General features: G+C 42.1%; 1 protein-coding gene across 1 annotated transcript in view; it reads left to right on the top strand.

Annotated features, from left to right (window-relative positions):
- LOC126336506 (neutral ceramidase-like) overlaps positions 1-20094 on the top strand; it is a 313334-nt gene that overhangs the window by 230386 nt on the left and 62854 nt on the right. The window contains exon 9 of the mRNA XM_050000282.1: positions 6438-6632. Within this exon, the coding sequence (XP_049856239.1) occupies positions 6438-6632 (195 nt within the window). The remainder of the gene's footprint in view (positions 1-6437; positions 6633-20094) is intronic.

Genomic DNA, 20094 nt, shown 5'->3' with positions numbered 1-20094 from the left:
ATCTACTGTGTCCTTTAAGTTTTCCTGAGTTTTTGCAAGTTGCGTAACCGAATCGGTTGATGCAACTGAGTCAATTTTGGCTTGCAAGGTCTCATGATTTTCATGAACAACAGTTTGCAGTTCTTTTATGGCTGCTTCGTGATTCTGTAATGCATTTACATGCCGCAAAAAAATAGGATGAAAATGCTCACAAATTTGTGTTTTTACGTCATTACAGACTTTTTGACATTTCGATTCAATGTTATGTAACTCATTAGTTAAATCTTCACGTGTTTGTTCAAGCGTGGTGTCCAACTTCTAAAGATTTTGTTCCATTGTGTATAACTTTTGAAGCTTTTGCTGTGTTTGTCTCTGATTTTGTTCCATTGTGTCTAACTCTGGAAGCATTTGTCCCATTTGTTGCATTAATTGTAATAACAATGCACTGGTGTCTGAAACATGTTCCTTAGTGCTATTCGGCAATGCATTTGAACCGGCATATTCGCAGTTTGAAAAACAGAAAATGTGTCTTGACTTACTTGAGAAAAAGGTGAGGACGCAAAACCTGAATCTACAGTATTTGCAACATTGTGTCCTGTCATTTCGGAATCCTGAGGCTAGCTGTTGCCGACCGATCGATCGATAATGCTTCCCTGTTCACTAATTGTTTCATATTTTTGGCGCAACGCAATCTGATTTCCAAAAATCCCAACGAAAGAATGGCCCTGACTAACATTAACGTATACGTTTCACAAATTACTTACCTCACAAAAATCTTCGTTACTCAAGCTACTACAATACAGAGAGCGCCACTACTGCCAGATAAATAAAAAATTCAAACTACTGAAGGCACTAACTACTGATAAGCAGAATCAACAAATGAAAGATTTTAATAGGGAACAAACAATGTATTTACCTTAATAGTCATTATATATATATATATATATATATATATATATATATATATATATATATATATATCAGTTCATGACATCAATTCTTACAAATTTCAAAATTCCGCCATCTCTCTCCCCACGTCCACCACTGCTGGCGGCTCACCTTCAACTGCGCAACGCTACTCGCTGTTTACAGCCAACTGCCCAACACTACAATGGCGAGTATTACAACAATGCCAACCAGCCACTGACTGCACACAGCACTCAGTGATTTTTTATACAGAGCGCTATGTGGCGTTACCAATAAAAAAACCTAAACAGCCTACTTACAATTTTCTTCGTTCAAATTCAACGTTGGCATTACAACGGCGAATAAGAGAAGAACGTTTGACGAAACAGTTACACCTGACTTTGGAACTATAATACAATAAGTACGAATTGTCTCAGGAAAGTGTTTAGCTCTTTGACAAACTACATCTCATGTATCACTCTTGTGAATACGATATTTTTTCTTCAGTCAACTTTACTTGTCTATTCTTCGGACTTGTTAATTAAACATCGATTGAAGATGCAGAGTTTCACGGACAAATTGCATGGAGGGGTAACTGAAAAGGCATATCTCCGTATTTTAAAATCATTTTCATTCTCTTTTAGTCGGTAGAGCTGGAGTATTTCCCTTGTGAGTGTGCTGTGCCTAGCAGTTGAAGGAGACCTACTATGATCTGAAGCTGTATCTGGCAGACGCGACCCGTAATTTACGTACTAATTGTATGTAAGTTTTCATTAACGTTTTCTTGTATTACTTTTCCTCAGGTGACACAAACAATGTGCTTAACAGTTTCTACGTATTACCAACATAGGATGACCTGTTTAAAAATAAAGGACATAAACGGTAATAAATTATTGGGAAAGTAAATCAGAGATATAACTATCATCTTTACGTAACTGTATGCCCTTGATCCCGTTACACAATAAGTCATCTACCCATCAAGTCAAGAAAGACGCCAACACTGTAAGTGTATTTGCCGTCTAATGATTCGAACAGAAAGGGATAGTTGATGATATCAGAATATAAAGTTGCGTAACAGTATTGGTACTATTCTGTCCTATTTATTGGGTACCACATTCAAAGTTCCTGGTACCTCCTTCTGTCATTCCGGAATAAACTGTCCACCGATGACACTGATCTACGTATTCTCCACCGACCGACATATGGGACGATACGGCAATCTCTATTATTTCACATACCTGTCGACACTTTCCGCTCAAGCTGCAGCGTTACTTCTTCTCCTTACGTATCGTGTGGCGTCCGTCTCGTGGTTTCGTGACCTGATGCGACCTTCAGATTATTTGAGGGAATGAATGATTGTAGTTGGATAAACGGGTAAGCTACCAAACTTAGTAGCAACACTTTTTTGTACAGCACACATCTCTTCAGCTTTGCAACTACCATTGAAAGCAATTCACTATTGACGAACAATACACTGAACCGGGTTCATTACGCCACTAAAATGACATACAATACTCTTTGCCTGATTTTACTGGCTCGTATTTTTCGGACCGAATTGCCTAAAGTTGAACAGTTCTGTTAATACTGCTAATTGTTGTCTGTAACTACATATTTCCAAAGGCTCGTGTATTTTAACTAAAACGGTGCCCAACAAAATAAATCAATAGCAATATTTAATTAATAAAAAGCACATCATTCCACTACGACATGAAATAGTGTTTCAAATCAAACCTATTTATTACAGTTGTTACGTTGTCTAAATAAATGAAAATAAATTTGATTATGAGATCTAACTGAACTTCAGAAACGCCCATAGTACAGAATAAATTATCGCTTAACATGAGAGATACAAGTGTCTTGGCATGTCTTGGCAAAGGCCGGAAGGTTATAGAAAGAATTAAATTTTTCCATATTTTGCTGCTGTGGTCAGTACACTGGAAATATGAATTAAAAAACGCCTTTTCTTTTTTTGTTAAATTCACGATGTATTTCGGACTTTGGGGACCATCATCAGGTGTAATTTGTCTTACTACGTGCTTTACTTCTGTTTCTCTTGACTGAAGTGAAATGCATATTCCTGTCATGACAACGTTTGATGTCAGATTATGAATTTCGTAAGGAAACGCGGAAAATATGTGCGAAATGGTGGAAGAAAGGAACAGTGCAAACTTGCCACATAATCCTAGAAAATATTTTTTAAATTTTTAACATCATCATACATTCTTTTCTCGGTCTGTTCGTACATATCACTCCACTCAAGAGCAACATTTGCATATACATGTTCGTAAACACTACACAGATGTTTTTGCGCATGGTGTGATCAAAGATGAATTTATTCATAGTGTCAGATATCTAATTATTAAGCAGTTGATATATGCAGAGATTAACTTTGGAGTAGTTATTTAAAACTACTAAAGTAACTCTGGCTTGGAAATATTTTGTTGATTTAACATAGATTCTTGTTTTTGCTTTTATGGAGGAATTTCTCGTTTTCCTAATAGATTTAGGGCCTTACCATTGGCTTCATTATGTTGTGCAATTATGGATTTTTCGTTGGAAACGAAACATGTCGTCAACAGTCTAGAAAACAATTTGGTAGTACTACATAAATAAGCCAACGGTAAGCATTCATCAGCTGACATCTATCGACTTCAGACCAAATGAATTTAAATAAAATAGGAAAATGAAACATGAGACTTGTCAGTCCTACAATAAACTGTCACGTGTCGTTATTTTCGTTTCTTGTGAGTAACCCAGCCCGACTACATTACGCCCTACGTACGATGCCTCTGGAGGGTCCAGCAACATTGTCTGCGGTAGTTCCCTTGATGCATTGCCTTCACTACGGTAAGATCGGTTAGTAGCAGACACGCAAACTTTTTCGATGTTATAATTTTTTCTGAAGGTTGCATTGGAACATTCTTCACGCCACACAGTAATATGATGCGTTACTCAGTGTTATAGGAATATACTGACTATTGTACAATTTTTCACATTTGCATCTTTTCGCTTAAATTTTTGGTAAGCTGCATCGGCCATGAATATTAAATGCGTAAAATGTCATTTTTGTCGCAAAAATTGTTAATTGCAACTTAAATTGTTATTAACATTAAACTAAAGTAAGTATACGTTAGACATCCTTTTCATCTTAGTACTAAGTTGCTGCATTGATTCCTATAAGAAAAACGTCATAATAAATTCATTAAGTTATAGTTCTGAATTGACATAATCAACATATTAGTTAACCACTCAGTGAAACACTTATCACACTATACTAGACACTGTTCAACTCTACATGAGCGTTATTAACATGGGCTCAACTGTCAAATTGAGACATCGAATCCAGTCTCCTTCCAAAGTTTCATTGTTCGCATAATATTGTTTCCAACACAGCACTAAATGATTCAGTAAAAAAAAATGTTATTGCATAAATGGGTTTAGCAGTCAGCTCCTTGTTTCCCGGGAGAGCTCTTTGGAATTGAATATTTGTCACTCGCTTCACTCATTGGCTTCTTTTACAGCGTCCTTCTTTCCATTTATGTATGACTTCTCCATATTTATCTTTTAAAGAAAAATAAATTAAATTTAAGTAAGGATTCTTCCTGTAAATCAGTCCAGTATCTGCCTCAGTAATTAGTTTTATGAGGTCATTCACTACAAATCGCTTCCTATCCATACTCCTAGATACAGTACTCGCCATTAAAATTGCTACATCAAGTAAAAATGCAGATGATAAACGGGTATTCATTGGACAAATATATTATACTAGAACTGACATGTGATTACATTTTCACGCAATTTGGGTGCACATATCCTGAGAAATCAGTACCCAGAACAACCACCTCTGGCCGCCATAACGACCTTGATAATCCTGGGCATTGAGTCACACAGAACTTGGATAGCGTGTACAGGTACAGCTGCCCATGCACCTTCAACACAATACCACAGTTCATCAAGAGTAGTGACTGGCGTATTGTGGCGACCCAGTTGCTCGGTCACCATTGACCAGACGTTTTCAATTGGTGAGAGATCTGGAGAATGTGCTGGCCAGGACAGCAGTCAAAGATTTTCTCTATCCAGAAAGACCCATACAGGACCTGCAACATACGGTCGTGCATTATCCTGCTGAAATGTAGGGTTTCGCAGTGATCGAATGAAGGGTAGAGCCACGGGCGTAACACATCTGAAATGTAACGTCTACTGTTCAAAGTGCCGTCAATGCGAACAAGAGGTGACCGAGACATGTTACCAATGGCACCCCATTACATCACGCCTGGTGATACGCCAGTATGGCGATGACGAGTATACGCTTCCAATGTGCGTTCGCCGCAATGTCGCCAAACACGGATACGACCATCATGATGCTGTAAACAGAACCTGGATTCATTCGAAACAATGACGTTTTTCCATTCGTGCACCCAGGTTCGTCGTTGAGTACACCATCGCAGGCGCTCGTGTCTGTGATGCAGCGTCAAGGGTAGCCGCAGCCATGGTCTCCGAACTGCAAACGTGGTCGAACTGTTCGTGCAGATGGTTGTTGTCTTGCAAACGTCCCCATCTGTTGACTCAGGGATCGAGATGTGGCTGCACGATCCGTTACAGCCATGCGGATAAGATGCCTGTATCTCGACTGCTAGTGATCCGAGGCCGTTAGGGATCCAGCACGGTGTTCCGTTTTACCCTCCTGAACCCACCGATTCCATGTTCTGCTAACAGTCATTGGATCTCGACCAACGCGAGCAGCAATGTCGCGATACGATAAATCGCAATCGCGATAGGCTACAGTCCGACCTTTATCAAAGTCGGAAACGTGGTGGTACGCATTTCTCCTCCTTACACGAGGCTTCACACCAACGTTTCACTAGGCAACGCCAGGGAACTGATGTTTGTGTATAAGAAATCGGTTGGAAACTTTCCTCATATCAGCACGTTGTAGGTGTCGCCACCGGCGCCAACCTCGTGTGAATGATCTGAAAAGCTAATCATTCGCATATCACAGCAGCTTCTTCCTGTCGGTAAAATTTCGCTTCTGTCTTCGTGATGTAGCAATTTTAATGGTCAGCAGTGTATTATTATCCTCCGTGTACACAATTTCAATTCAATATGAGCTCTGGAGACGACGACGCTACGCTTTACATCGTCAGATTTGCACCTGGTGCCCAAAATTGGAAATAATTTTGTTGCATCATAAATCGGTTAAGCATTAACGCATTAGAATGTCTACCAAGTTTCACAGTCATACGATAATTACAACCCACACTGGACCTCCACGAGTAGCTGCAATTCAGTTGCAGCCACGCGATGGTTTACTAGCTCCTATTTCTCTCTTTGTCATCAGAAAATCTGATGATCAAGAACTCGAAACCAGTAACGTTGCTGTTTATGTAAGACGTGGCTGAAGAAAGCAGTGAAAGATTTGCGCTATACGAGGCTCACTACGTTCCACTTAGGCAGTGCAGCCAGTCTGTTACACAAGTGTTGCTCTGCAAGGTGACGAGGTGGGTGTGGCAGGGTGACAAAAGTGCGATTGGCTGCTGACTGTATGTTTTCAGGTGCGGGGCTGCCTGCCCGCGATGGGCTACAGCTTCGGGGCGGGTACCACAGACGGTCCCGGCGCTTCCGCCTTCCATCAAGGCACCCGTTCCAGCGACTCTTTTTGGAACACCGTGCGCAACATCCTAACGACGCCCACGGAGGACGACCTGGCCTGCCACGCCCCCAAACCCATCCTCCTCATGACCGGCAGGGTGAGTACACCACAGTGTTCTGTCTACCGTTGACCACCACCTCATGGAGTAAGGGAAACGGCTTAGATTTTGCTTTCACTTCACGAGCACGCAGTAAAGAGGGGAAATAGTGGAATCTGATCTTCTGTTTGTATCCGAAGCATCTTTTCACATCTGAACCGTAAAATTACTAATGCTTTACCAAAGGTTATTAATCTCAATCAATACACAAAATGTAGAGTGGAAGTAGATGCCGAGGAATAACTGGTGAAATTACACATAATTTTGAGTAATACTTTTTATTCAAATTTGCTGCAAGACTTTACGATATTTAAAAAAAAAACAACAATCATTTAACAAATTAGTCACAATTTACGATAGGAAAGGACTTTAAAATTATTAAATTATTCAAAAAAATTACATGTCAGTAAAAGTCAAATACAGGCGAGCCATTTAACATATACAACGCGACGCTGTATAATATTTCAAGCTAAATTCAAGCTAAACTACAGGTGGATTTCACTGTATTCATTAAATGGCGCAGAATCTAACTTGTTTGCAACATATAAAGACAATCCTGTTTACAAAAGTTCTCAAAATAGAAAAACTAAAACGAATGAGTCATGCACACGAGGGGATACTCACACTTAATAACATTAACATTCCCAAAATATATTAAAAAAGACAACAAATTTTACAAATTTCTGCCAGTTAACTTACGGCAAACACACACTCTCGCCTGGTAGGACTTGCGAATCTTTACAACACTCTCCTTTCAAGGCAACAATTTATACCCGTAATGAAATGGCGAACTTTTGCATGGCGAATAAACACACTAACCAACTATTTGTCTGAAACACACAAGCACGATGAGTAAAAGACTTAAAAGACATAGAATTGGAGAAACACAACAGTTTTTGCTGACTATAAAAAATGTAAAAAAATCCACTACGGCGTACAACAGCCTTGCTGATCTATAGCCAAATATACAGAGTATCTTTTACACGTGAGTTTAGTAACACTAGTTATGGCAGGCGATAGAATGGATCTGGCCATAGTGCCGTGCACTTTAAACCGTACAGTAATTGGTGCCTTAGACTTTCACAGACATGGCAGAGGCTAACAGTCGAATAAACCCGTAGGTAAGCTGGGACGGGAAAAAAGAAAGGGTGGTATAATTAACAAGAATCAGTATAATGAATTCAATTAAGCGTCATAAAATCTGTTAACAACCAATACTCAACTTCCAGTGCGTTGTGACTTGCTCTGCTACATAAGATGCCATGATTCTGTCCATGGCCGTGTCCACTAAGCATCGGACGGTGCTAAAGACGGCTCACATTTTTGTTTTTCTTTTATCTCATTAGATGTCGCGCTTATTTAGTGTAAATGTGTAAAAGTTAATATGCGGAGATTAATAATATACTGTAAAACCTGTGTTTAGTTTTCGATGGTTTGCTTAATGTGCCACCCGCTTTGTAATAGAAAACCGCATGGACTATGCAGTAGTTTATTTACCACTTTTAATGCCGGCAGTTAACGATACTTAATTATCAGAGAGAACGTTAATTAGCAATACTTGAAATGCCGAGTGGAAATCGCCTCCGAACTGTGTAGAGTGCTGAATACAATACGAGAACTTTAATTAATTGCAGAACTTTTTCTTCACCGTGTGAAATATTACCAGAATATAACGATTCGTTAAACGACAGTAGACTTTTATCATCGTAGTTCCTGACTCCTCTCAATTATACTTAGCGAGTTAAAAATATTTATTTCTGTTTCGGCGAGTTGAGGTGTAGCCATGTGATTTGGAGATTACAGGAAGCACATTCTCCATCGCTTTCTGGCTGTCCGTACAAATCATTTTCAGGCTCTTTAAAAGTCAGAGGTATTTAAATATTCAAATTTTCCAACAAAAATAACCGAATAACAAACATCATTAATTTTATCCGCTGCGCACGCTACAATATACAGGGATCCATAATTAAAGTTCTAGTTGAAAAGCGCTGTTGAAAGCGAACCACTTCTCAGAACGACGCCATATATGAACAGCGTATTATTGACGCAGGTGCTAAAAGCGTCTTAACGTAAATGATGTCATCCGCAGATGAAAGACGAAGTGCGACATGACGACTATGGTGTAAGTTGTACATCATATCATCCGCACTGTTCCATGTGCATGACGCTCAAGTTCGACAGTCAACAGCTGTAGCACTGTTGGTTACTTAAACGCATCCACCACGGCAAAGTCGTACCACATGGGCTGCGAAATATCGGTTTCAAGTGTCCTGAGGCGAAAAACTGCATGAAAATTAAAAATTATATCGATTTGTCCTGGGGCCAAAAACAGTATAAAAAAGCAAAACGATATCGGTTTCTTATTGTGGCGAGACTAGCGGAAGACAAGTTCAGTATGCTGCACACCGTTTTCTGCCACAAGTTGAAATCGGGAAACAGCATGTGTTGTAACCGCAGAAAAGCCAAGTCTAAATGCAGTTGTTCTCAGACGATACACCAGAAATCATACGGGGACATAGAGTTAACAGGGGACGCCAGGCGTGTCAGAAGGGTCACAAAAGATAACGACGCAGCCAGATAGCCGAGGCGGCGGTCCAAGCGGCCAGGCAGCTGCGCGTGATAAGCAAGGAAGCAGACTCAGCTATTAAGGTAAACAGGGCGCTCTGGGCAGGTCCCTTAATAAACAATAACTTGCAGTATCAACACTCTTGGCTAGAGGGAAAAGTCTGGGAGCGGAGAGAGAAAGAAAGAGGGCTCAGGACGCAGTGCGTGACCATATAGGGAGAGGCCCCTCTACCCCTCCATCCAGCTTCTGAAGAAAAGTACTGAAGTTAATACTAAAACAAACCCTAATAAGGGAAAGTTGCACTCGACGCTACGTCATGCCAAGCGCTGGCGGGGTCGAAGGGGAAGAGCTAACAAAACTCGGAGGCACGCCGCTCCGGGGATCTCTCTCTCTCGGGTTTAGGCAGCGACGGTAGTCAGCGTGAGTAGCAGCCGACTTGGGCTGAGGGCGGGCTGCAGGCAGACAGTTGGAGATAGTCGCCGATGAGCGTTTAGGCAGCGACCGCGGGACTCTGACGTAGGGTGCTAGTGTGGGCAGCAAAGTGCTGGAAAGTGCTATCAGGCAGCCAGAACGGTGGAAGTCAGTCACCGTCTCTGTAATGGGCTTGGCTATTCTGTAGGTACAATCACTACGCAGTTAGGGTGATCTGTATTCTTTATGAATAAATTAGAACTTTTATAACGTCCATACGAGTTTACTTCTACCAACATCCTAGCCTTGTACCTTCACACCAGGGAATTTAACATCTTAGCCAGATCAAAAGTCTCCCTCTCAATTAGGTCAACCGGCTAATTCCCGTTTACGAACCGTGTCGCTCAATCCCTCGCAAAACCCACGCTTGGGACGCGACATAAATAAAAGTTTTGGTGCCAGGTGTGGGGTGCCACAAAGGCATATAGGCAAAAAGGAGATAGGAGCCAGTAGATTTTGCTACAGCGACTGTGGCAATTAGCAGGAAGTTGTGGCGACTCGCAACTTTCAGCATTAGTAGCCCCACTACGACAGAGTCCAGAGAAGTAGTCCTCGCGGGTGCAGGGCAACGCAGGATAGCGGCAGCACGACGCGGAGCGACGAGGCACAGAGGTACCTAAGCAGCCAGCGTTCGAGACCGAGGGTCCGGGCCGAGCAGCGGCAGCAGCCGTAGCAGCGGCAGCCGAGGCGAGCGACGGGGTCGGCACAGCCCAGCAGAGCGGCGGCCGACGCATCGCGGCAGCGCGGAACAGCGCGGGCATAGAGAGCACAGAGACAGCGCGGAGCAGCGCGGCACAACGCGGGACAACGCGGATCAGCGGAACAGACGGCGCACCACAAGAGAAGCGGTACATATAAAATTATATTAAGAATTTTGTATCTTGTATTGTAAAGTGCTAACATAGTTAAGTTGGTAAGATGGCCCAAACTAACGAAGTTCCGTCATCCTCCAGTAGCGGTAAGATATCAGTGAAAGGAGCCTTGTGTATAGTTCGAAAAGTGTTCGAAGGAAATAAGAGAGATCTTAGGGAGTTTATTGAAAATGTAGACGCTGCATCTGAACTTGTGAAACCTGAGGAACACGAAACGTTACTGAAGTTTGTTAAAGCCAAAATAACCGGAGAGGCCAGATCGAGGCTGCAAGTAAGGGAACGCACGGGGACATGGCAGGAAGTAAAACATGTTCTAGAGGAAAATTATGCGAGTAAGGGTACCATTGACTACTACGCGTGGAAGATATTTCAATCGAGACAGGGACAAGGAGAGCCAATTGCGACATGGGCAAGCCGAATAGATGAAATGCAAAGGGATTTCAGGGAAGCAGTAAGCAGAGTTAAGGCTAGGGAGAACTTAAAGGGCGCAATAGAACTGGTTGATTCACTAGGAAGAGCATGCTTTATACAAGGGTTAAGCAATGATAGAATACAGACGATAGTAAGAAGTAGAGGCGATGAAATCACGCTAGCAGCGGCCGTGGAACTAGCATTGCAAGAAGAAAGTGCAATACTGTCAATGAAAGAGCGGGGACTAGCCCCAAGAGTAACTTTCAACCGGGGAAAGGAAACGGTGAAGAATACCAGAGATATTAGAGATTTGAAATGTTTCAATTGTGGATTGAGAGGACACATGGCAAGCAAGTGTAGAAAGAATAGGCCAGAGGGAAGAGTACGGATAATGACGGGCAAAGAGTTTACGAATTTTTGTTACGGGTGCGACAAGCCAGGACATACAGACGCGGAATGCCGGGTAAGATTAAGAAAAATTCAGCCGATAGATACAAGAGACTTTAGAGGAAATCATAGGGAAGCTGATGGAGGGTTACGAGAGTGGAGGTGCCCACAATGTAATCTACCAGGGAACTGTGGAGTTCCGTGTACGAGGGTAAAAGACGTTGCTTGTTTCAAGTGTAAGCGGCCGGGACATTACGCGAAAGATTGTCACGCAGGGCCCTGGCACGCATGGAGAAAAGGCAGGGTGCCAGTATCGAGCAAAACCGGTAAAGTGGTGCAGGGAAACTAAGAGGCGGCAAGGCCGCACAGTCGGGCCTTGTTGCGATAGGTAAACCCTCAGTTAGGGTAATCGACTGTGCAACAGAAAATGACGTTTTGGTTTTATACTGCATAGAATTAAAAAGATATTTGAAGTTGCTAATAGACACTGGAGCACAGTTGTGTCTGCTCAAGAGAACGAGTATTCCGATAAATAGTACACTTGCAATTAATGAAGCGGAAAGGCTTCGGCTAAAAGGTGTAACCAGTGAGGCCGTCAGCACAATAGGTACGGTACAGGTACACTTAAGTGTGGACGGTTCTGAGCAAGTAGGGCAAAAATTTCACGTGTACGGGAGAGGATTAGATATTCCGTACGACGGACTGATAGGCAGAAATTTCTTGACAGAGCATAGAGTTAAGTTAGACTATGCAGGTAAAATAGTGAGACTAAAAGGGCGAGATATACCCTTAGTAGTAGAGGAAGAGCCAAAGGGACATGAGAACGAACAAGATTCAGAAGTAGGAGGGGAAATAGGGCCCCGAGAGGAAAAAATAATGTTATTAAAGGTGGAAGGAAATGTAAAAAGGGGAATCGAAAAGGAAATGATTATTCCTAGGCAGGAGATTGCACAAGGGGTACATGTACCTCAAGCGTTAGTAAAAGTGCGAAATGGGAAATGCATAGTAAGTGCATTAAACTTGTCAGAAAACAGAGTGCAGTTAGGAAACGTCAGGTTAATGACGGAAGAATTAGAAAAAGTAGGGAAAATACGCGAAGTAAAATGTTGTACTAATGTCATAGGAAAGACAGAAAGTCGTACTAGTGTGTTGCGAAGGCAATTAAGAATGGACCATTTGAACGCTGAAGAGAAAAGCGCTCTAGCAGAGGTTTGCGCGAAATACGGAGATGTATTTCATCTACCAGGGGACAACCTGTCCTATACTTCCGCAGTGAAGCACAGAATACCGATTGCACCGGAACACGCGGGAAAGGTAGTAAACGCTAGACCGTACAGGATCCCGGAAGCGCAAAAGGAAGTGCTAAGGGAGCAAATAGAGCAGATGCTAAGAGATGACATAATTGTCGAGAGTAAGAGCGCTTGGAACGCACCGTTACTGTTAGTTCCAAAGAAGCTAGACGCTAGTGGCAAACAGAAATGGAGAATCGTAGTGGACTACAGACGATTAAATGATATCACTGTAGGCGATGCATTTCCACTACCGAATATCTCCGAGATACTGGATCAGTTAGGGCAAGCTAAGTACTTCTCGACGCTTGACCTCGCAAGCGGGTACAATCAAATATTGACGGACGAGAAGGACAGAGAGAAAACGGCATTTAGCTCAAACTATCAGCATTACGAATACAAACGAATGCCGATGGGACTGAAGGGAGCCCCAGGATGTTTTCAGAGACTGATGAATACAGTCTTGGCAGGTTTACAAGGAGTGAAATGCTTTGTATATCTAGACGACATAGTATGCTATGGGAAAAACCTGCAGTAGCATAACGAAAAGCTCCGGGAAATATTTGACAGGTTGCGAGAGCACAATTTGAAGCTGCAACCAGACAAGTGTGAATTCCTGAGGAAGGAAGTAATCTTCCTAGGTCATTGCATCACTGACAAAGGAATATCACCAGATATGGCGAAGGTGGAGAAGGTGAAGTTCTTCCCACAGCCAAAGACAACTAAGGAACTAAAAGGGTTTCTCGGATTGATAGGTTACTACCGCCGTTTCATTGCTAACTTCAGCAAGATTGCCAAACCTCTCCATGAGCCCTTAAAAAAGGGAGTGGAGTACCGATGGAGCGAACGTCAGAACAATGCGTTCGAAGAACTAAAAGAGAAATTAATAAACCCTCCGTTACTTCAGTACCCTGACTTTACGAAACCGTTCATCATTACAACGGATGCGAGTAACGCAGCCTTGGGTGCAGTGTTATCGCAAGGTAAGAAGATTGGCGAAGACTTGCCCATCGCATATGCATCCAGAGCATTGAACAAAGCCGAACTAAATTATAGCACAACGGAAAAAGAGTTGTTGGCTATAGTTTACGCAGTAAAACAGTTCAGACCATATGTATATGGCAGAAAGTTCACTGTGGTGACAGACCATAAGCCACTAACGTGGATATTTAGTGTCAAAGATCCGAGTTCGAGACTCCTGAAGTGGAGACTGAAACTCGAGGAGTATGATTATGAAGTAATATACAAGCCAGGAAAGTTAAATAGTAATGCGGATGCGCTGAGTAGAATAAGGCATGAAGGGAAGGAAGAGATAGATGCGAAGCAGAAGGTGGAGACAGAGATCTCGGCAGCAAAAGCAAATGGGGAAGAAAGTTCCGTAAACGTGCGGCAAGAACAAGTGTCGAGTGAAATAGAACAGGAAACGGATAGTGGTGAGGAAATTAGTCTCGAAGAAAAAGAAAATATACTAAAGGAAATGCATGACAATCCCTTGGGAGGTCACCAAGGAGTGCACAGGACACTCGAAAGAATTAAAGCATACAAGCAGTGGCGCGGAATGAAGCGTGACATTGAAAATTACATTAGGAAATGCCCATCGTGTCAAAAGAATAAAAACACGCAAATGAAAACTAGGATGCCCTTAGAAATTACAGACACAGCAGAAACAGTATTCGGAAAGTGTGCGATGGATATAGTGGGTCCACTAGATGTATCTAATACAGGAAAAAGGTACATGTTAACATTCCAAGACGATCTGAGTAAATTTACCTTAGCAATCCCAATTGACAAACAAGATGCCGAAACAGTAGCTGAGGCATTTGTGGAAAACGTAGTATTAAGGTATGGAATTCCATCAGTATTATTAACAGATCAAGGGTCTAACTTTCTGAGTGATGTATTTAAAAGTGTATGTAAATTGTTGAAGGTAAAGCGTATAAATACTACAGCGTACCACCCTGAATCAAATGGTGCACTAGAAAGAAGTCATAGAACTATTGTAGAGTATCTCAGACACTTTGTAACAGGAGATCAAAGTTCTTGGGACAAATGGGTACCGTATGCAATTTTTGTGTTCAACACTAGACCACACAGCAGCACAGGATACACACCATTTGAATTACTATACTGAAGAAAGGTTAACATACCAGGAGTACTGCAGCAAGAAACACAGCAGGTAAGTTACAATTATGAAATGTATGTAAATAAACTAAGAGCGAGAATGCAGGAAGCCCACAGAGTGGCCAGAGACTCGGTTATAAGAAGTAAGAAAATCAGTAAGGAACAGTATGACATGAAACAAAATCCAAAAAACTTCAAGGTAGGAGATAAAGTATTACTGCACGATGAGTCGGTGAGACGGGGTAGATCTCGGAAATTAGATTCACAATGGAAAGGTCCATTTGAAGTAGTAAAAGTGGAAGGTCCTAACGTAGTAATAAAAGTTAAAAGAAATAAGGAAACAAAAGTACATGCCAACAGGCTGAAACAATTCCTTTAAATTTCAGGTATGGCACTCAAGTGGCAGGTCGTGAAATTCGTCATAGTGATAACAGCATACTACATCACTGCATCAGAGCATGCAACAAATGAGTACCAAGTGACGCCATTTCCGAGTTCATCAGGACTATATTACGATAATAGAGGACAGGTAGAAATATACAGTACCACATGGAGAATAGTCACATACGTAAATCTAGATATAATAACAGAAAGGTTTCAGAATACAGAGAGGTATGGTGGGGCAGCGGTACAAAGGTGCCGAGAAACACTAACACAATTAAATGTAGGATTAATAGAATGCAGGGTACTAGACCAACAAGTAACCCATCATGTGGAAAAAATCACAGGATTGGAACTTTTAGTACTTCAGCTAACGAAACACGAGACCAGAAGGAAGAGAGGAGTATTCAACTTCGTCGGGCAGGTAAGTAAAATACTGTTCGGGACGTTGGACGAAGCAGATGCAGCATACTATAAGGAAAGAATAGACGCTATGGAGAAAAACTCAGAAGGGTTGTTGAGGTTAACAAAGGAACAGGTGGCAGTGGTAAGAGCCACACTGGCGGGAGTAAACAGGACGGTATATACACTAGAGTCAAATGAGCACGTTCTGAAGACAGGTATGCAAAGACTAGAACGATTCATGAAGGAATACGTGAAGGAAACCGCTATAGGGTTTAAACGTGTAGCGTCCTTCGCCACAGTAACAGAGCAAGTATTACAACTATCGGCAGTGTTTGGTCAGATCGAAGAGGAATATGAACAAATGATAAATGCCATTGTAAATGCTCAGAAGGGAATACTATAGCCTCATATAATTAATCCAGTCCAAATTGTAAAATACCTAAGTTTAATACGGGAAGAACTAAAAGATGTAAAGTTTCCTGTTCCTCTTACGGAGTCCTCAGGTTATCTATTGTTAAGAATAATTGATTTAGATGTTTTCATCTCGGGTAGCATACTAGGATATGTAATTAACATTCCATTAATAAATAATAACAATTTCAATTTGTATAGAGTACTCCCACTACCAAAAGAAATTCCAAACATGAAAGGTAAATATGTGTACATACAGCCAGAGAAAGAATTCTTACTAAAGATGAATCCAAAAGGCAGTACGCGAAACTTTCTGCGGAGGAACTAAAATGCAAGGAGCTAAGTAAAAATAGGAGACTGTGCAAACAAGCATTCGCCTTGCTGTCAACATTCGACCACGAAGAGTGCGAAGCCAAATTGTTGCAACCGGTAAGAGAAATTCCGGAAGATTGTGTGCGAAAAATAGTCGCACTGAATCAGAGCCTTTGGACTCATCTAAACAGTAACGAATGGCTATATGTAGCACCGAAGGAAGAAGGCTTAACAGTATTGTGTGGAAGGGAACCACCAAAGGACCTAGTAATAAAAGGGGTAGGAAAAATTAGTTTTTACAGTAAATGTGAGGGGTATGGCACTAGAGTGTTCATACAAACAGTTAGAGTGATTCAGAGTAATGTGACGAAGAAAGACATAGTTCCGCAGATCAATCTAGAATTCGATTGTTGCGTGGTAAACAAGGAAAAAAGGAATGTCTCAACGTTAGCATTAGATTGGCCATTGGACCAGGTAATAACACAGTTAGACGACTTGAAAGTCGCAGGAAAAAGACTGGATGATGTCCAGAACATGGTAGAGAGACAACAGGAGGAAATGAAGTACTCCAGGTACTTCACACATTACTCCATAACTACGTATGTAGCCATATCAATAGTTATTCTAATCATAATAACATGCTGTTGTAAAAACTGTAAATGTTGTAAAGACTGTTTTAAAAGTATATGGAAATATTTTGAAGACAGTGATTGTTGTGGAAAAGTATGTATAAGAAATACCATAGTGAACCAATACCCAGAGACTAGTTCAGCTAGAAGACACAGTAATAAAGAAACTGAAGAGATAGTAATTTATGAAAGATGTGGAAAAGACCAAGGTGATACGGTCGCTTTCAGAAACAGACGTTAAATAACTGTATTTGAAATATGTAATTGAAATGTAACTGTATTTGAAATGTGTAATTGAAATGTAACTGTATTTGAAATGTAATTCCAATTGAAATGTGAATGTATGTATCAATGAAAGTGTCTTTTGATTTTAATGCAAATGCTTTTGACATAACTGAATGTTAGGCATGTATAATGTAATTGTATTATTGTGTGTTTAATGAATTTGACTTTACTGAATGAAAATGAAAAATATAACATATCAGATGCTAATGTAATAAACAAATCTGTAGAGCATGTAATGGAAAAAAAAAATAAAAGAGTCACAATTGACGCTACTCTGAGGAGTAACGCCAATTTCCCTGGCGGGGGAGGTGTTGTAACCGCAGAAAAGCCAAGTCTAAATGCAGTTGTTCTCAGACGATACACCAGAAATCATATGGGGAGATAGAGTTAACAGGGGACGCCAGGCGTGTCAGAGGGGTCACAAAAGATAACGACGCAGCCAGATAGCCGAGGCGGCGGTCCAAGCGGCCAGGCAGCTGCGCGTGATAAGCAAGGAAGCAGACTCAGCTATTAAGATAAACAGGGCGCTCTGGGCAGGTCCCTTAATAAACAATAACTTGCAGTATCAACACTCTTGGCTAGAGGGAGAAGTCTGGGAGCGGAGAGAGAAAGAAAGAGCGCCCTAGGTGCGGACCGCACTACGTCATGAGGAGCCAATGAAGGGCTCAGGACGCAGTGCGTGACCATATAGGGAGAGGCCCCTCTACCCCTCCACCCAGCTTCTGAAGAAAAGTACTGAAGTTAATACTAAAACAATCCCTAATAAGGGAAAGTTGCACTCGACGCTACGTGATGCCAAGCGCTGGCGGGGTCCAAGGGGAAGAGCTAACAAAACTCGGAGGCACGCCGCTCCGGGGATCTCTCTCTCTCGGGTTTAGGCAGCGACGGGAGTCAGCGTGAGTAGCAGCCGACTTGGGCTGAGGGCGGGCTGCAGGCAGACAGTTGGAGATAGTCGCCGATGAGCGTTTAGGCAGCGACCGCGGGACTCTGACGTAGGGTGCTAGTGTGGGCAGCAAAGTGCTGGAAAGTGCTATCAGGCAGCCAGAACGGTGGAAGTCAGTCACCGTCTCTGTAATGGGCTTGGCTATTCTGTAGGTACAATCACTACGCAGTTAGGGTGATCTGTATTCTTTATGAATAAATTAGAACTTTTATAACGTCCATACGAGTTTACTTCTACCAACATCCTAGCCTTGTACCTTCACACCAGGGAATTTAACATCTTAGCCAGATCAAAAGTCTCCCTCTCAATTAGGTCAACCGGCTAATTCCCGTTTACGAACCGTGTCGTTCAATCCCTCGCAAAACCCACGCTTGGGACGCGACACATGATCCAATGTTCCGCAACAGATCGGAGTGTCTCAGGTGTCACGTTCAAAATGCGTTGCGCAACGCGTGCCTTCAGTTCAGCTATCTTCGCAGTTGGAGCACTGATCATAACATCCTCCAGATAACCACACAGCCAGAAGTCACACGGATTCAGATCACGTGATCTGAACGAACAGGCTAACATCTTCCAGATAACTCCACAGCCAGAATTCACACAAATTCAGATCAGATGATCTGAACGGGCAGGCTGTAAGAAAATGGCGGCTGATAATTCTAGCATTTCCGAAATGCCCTGTAGCAGCCTCGTCCCGGGCTTGCCAATGTGCGGAGGAGCGCCATCTTGCATTAAAATGGTCTTACCGACGCATCCATGTTGTTGAAGGATTGGAATGACTTTGGTGCTCAAAAGATTCTCATAGAGTTTTCCAGCGGCGGTATAGGTAACAAGACCCACAGCACTCATCTCCTTGATTAAATACAGTCCTGCAATAAACTGTGCCGTCAACCCGCACCACATAGCCAGCTTTGCAGCATGATGTGGTACCAGTCGATATGCGTCCGGATTTCCCGTTGCCAATATTCTGCAATTCTGCATACTGACATGTCTGTCCACAGAATTTCCCATATCCATTCATTGTCCACTTGCATGTGAACAATAAGTTCTAGAGAGAACGTCTGGCAGTCTGCAGGAAGCAGTTTCTGAACTTGGTTGATTTTTGTATGGATAGCAGTGCAGGATGTTTCGTAGGATTTCATGAACCGTGCTTGCAGGCATGTCCAACATTCGGCCAAATACCTGCGCACTGCATGTTTGCACACCACCACTCGACGCCTCATCCTATGGCCACTTCTTCCACAGACGTCAAGTCAACTGCTGTCTTCCATCTCCACAGTGCACTTCAAAAGAACCTGTTTCTTCGAATTTTGTATTTTTCTCCAGACCCTTAACAGACATCAAATCACCGTCATTTTCATACCCGTGAGTGTCCGGAACTGATGCAGGGCTACTAGAGCACAGTGACCGCTCTTGTAATAGAGTTTTACCAGCAGCGCGCGATCTTTCGTGGACAGTCATGTTGGGTATCCCGGGCACAAACTGAGGGATAGCCGTATTCCACGAGTTTCTTGGTTTGCTTACGCTGACGCTTACAGCCGCATCGGTTGGTCTAATTCTTTGTTAAACTTTATTTTTGCTTCATGACGCTTCTCCCCGCACCAGTAATATGCTGTTCAGGTTTATTGTCATTATGAGCAATGGTTCTCTTTTTACAACATTTTGAAACCAAAACGTTAATTATATATACATTGTACCCAGGAAAGAAGTCGAAGTTTTCTGACAAACTTTCAGGAGTCGTTCAGTGTATTTTCCGAGTATTTTGGAATAAGAAATGCGTGGTCTACTTTGACTCATTACATAGTAATAATGACAATTGGTTTGAATTGTTACCCCAGCTGATTTTTTTGTGAAAATACCATCACACCATTGAAAAAGTCTGTAATATGCAATTACCGAAACGTACACCTCCAAATACAGAGCAATGAAACAACCCTCCCCACGAATGTACTGTGAAATGGTTGTCATTGCAGCATTTT

This window comes from Schistocerca gregaria, chromosome 2 (assembly GCF_023897955.1).
Source record: "Schistocerca gregaria isolate iqSchGreg1 chromosome 2, iqSchGreg1.2, whole genome shotgun sequence".
NCBI lineage: Eukaryota > Metazoa > Arthropoda > Insecta > Orthoptera > Acrididae > Schistocerca > Schistocerca gregaria.
This window is presented reverse-complemented; position numbering and strand designations above follow the sequence as displayed.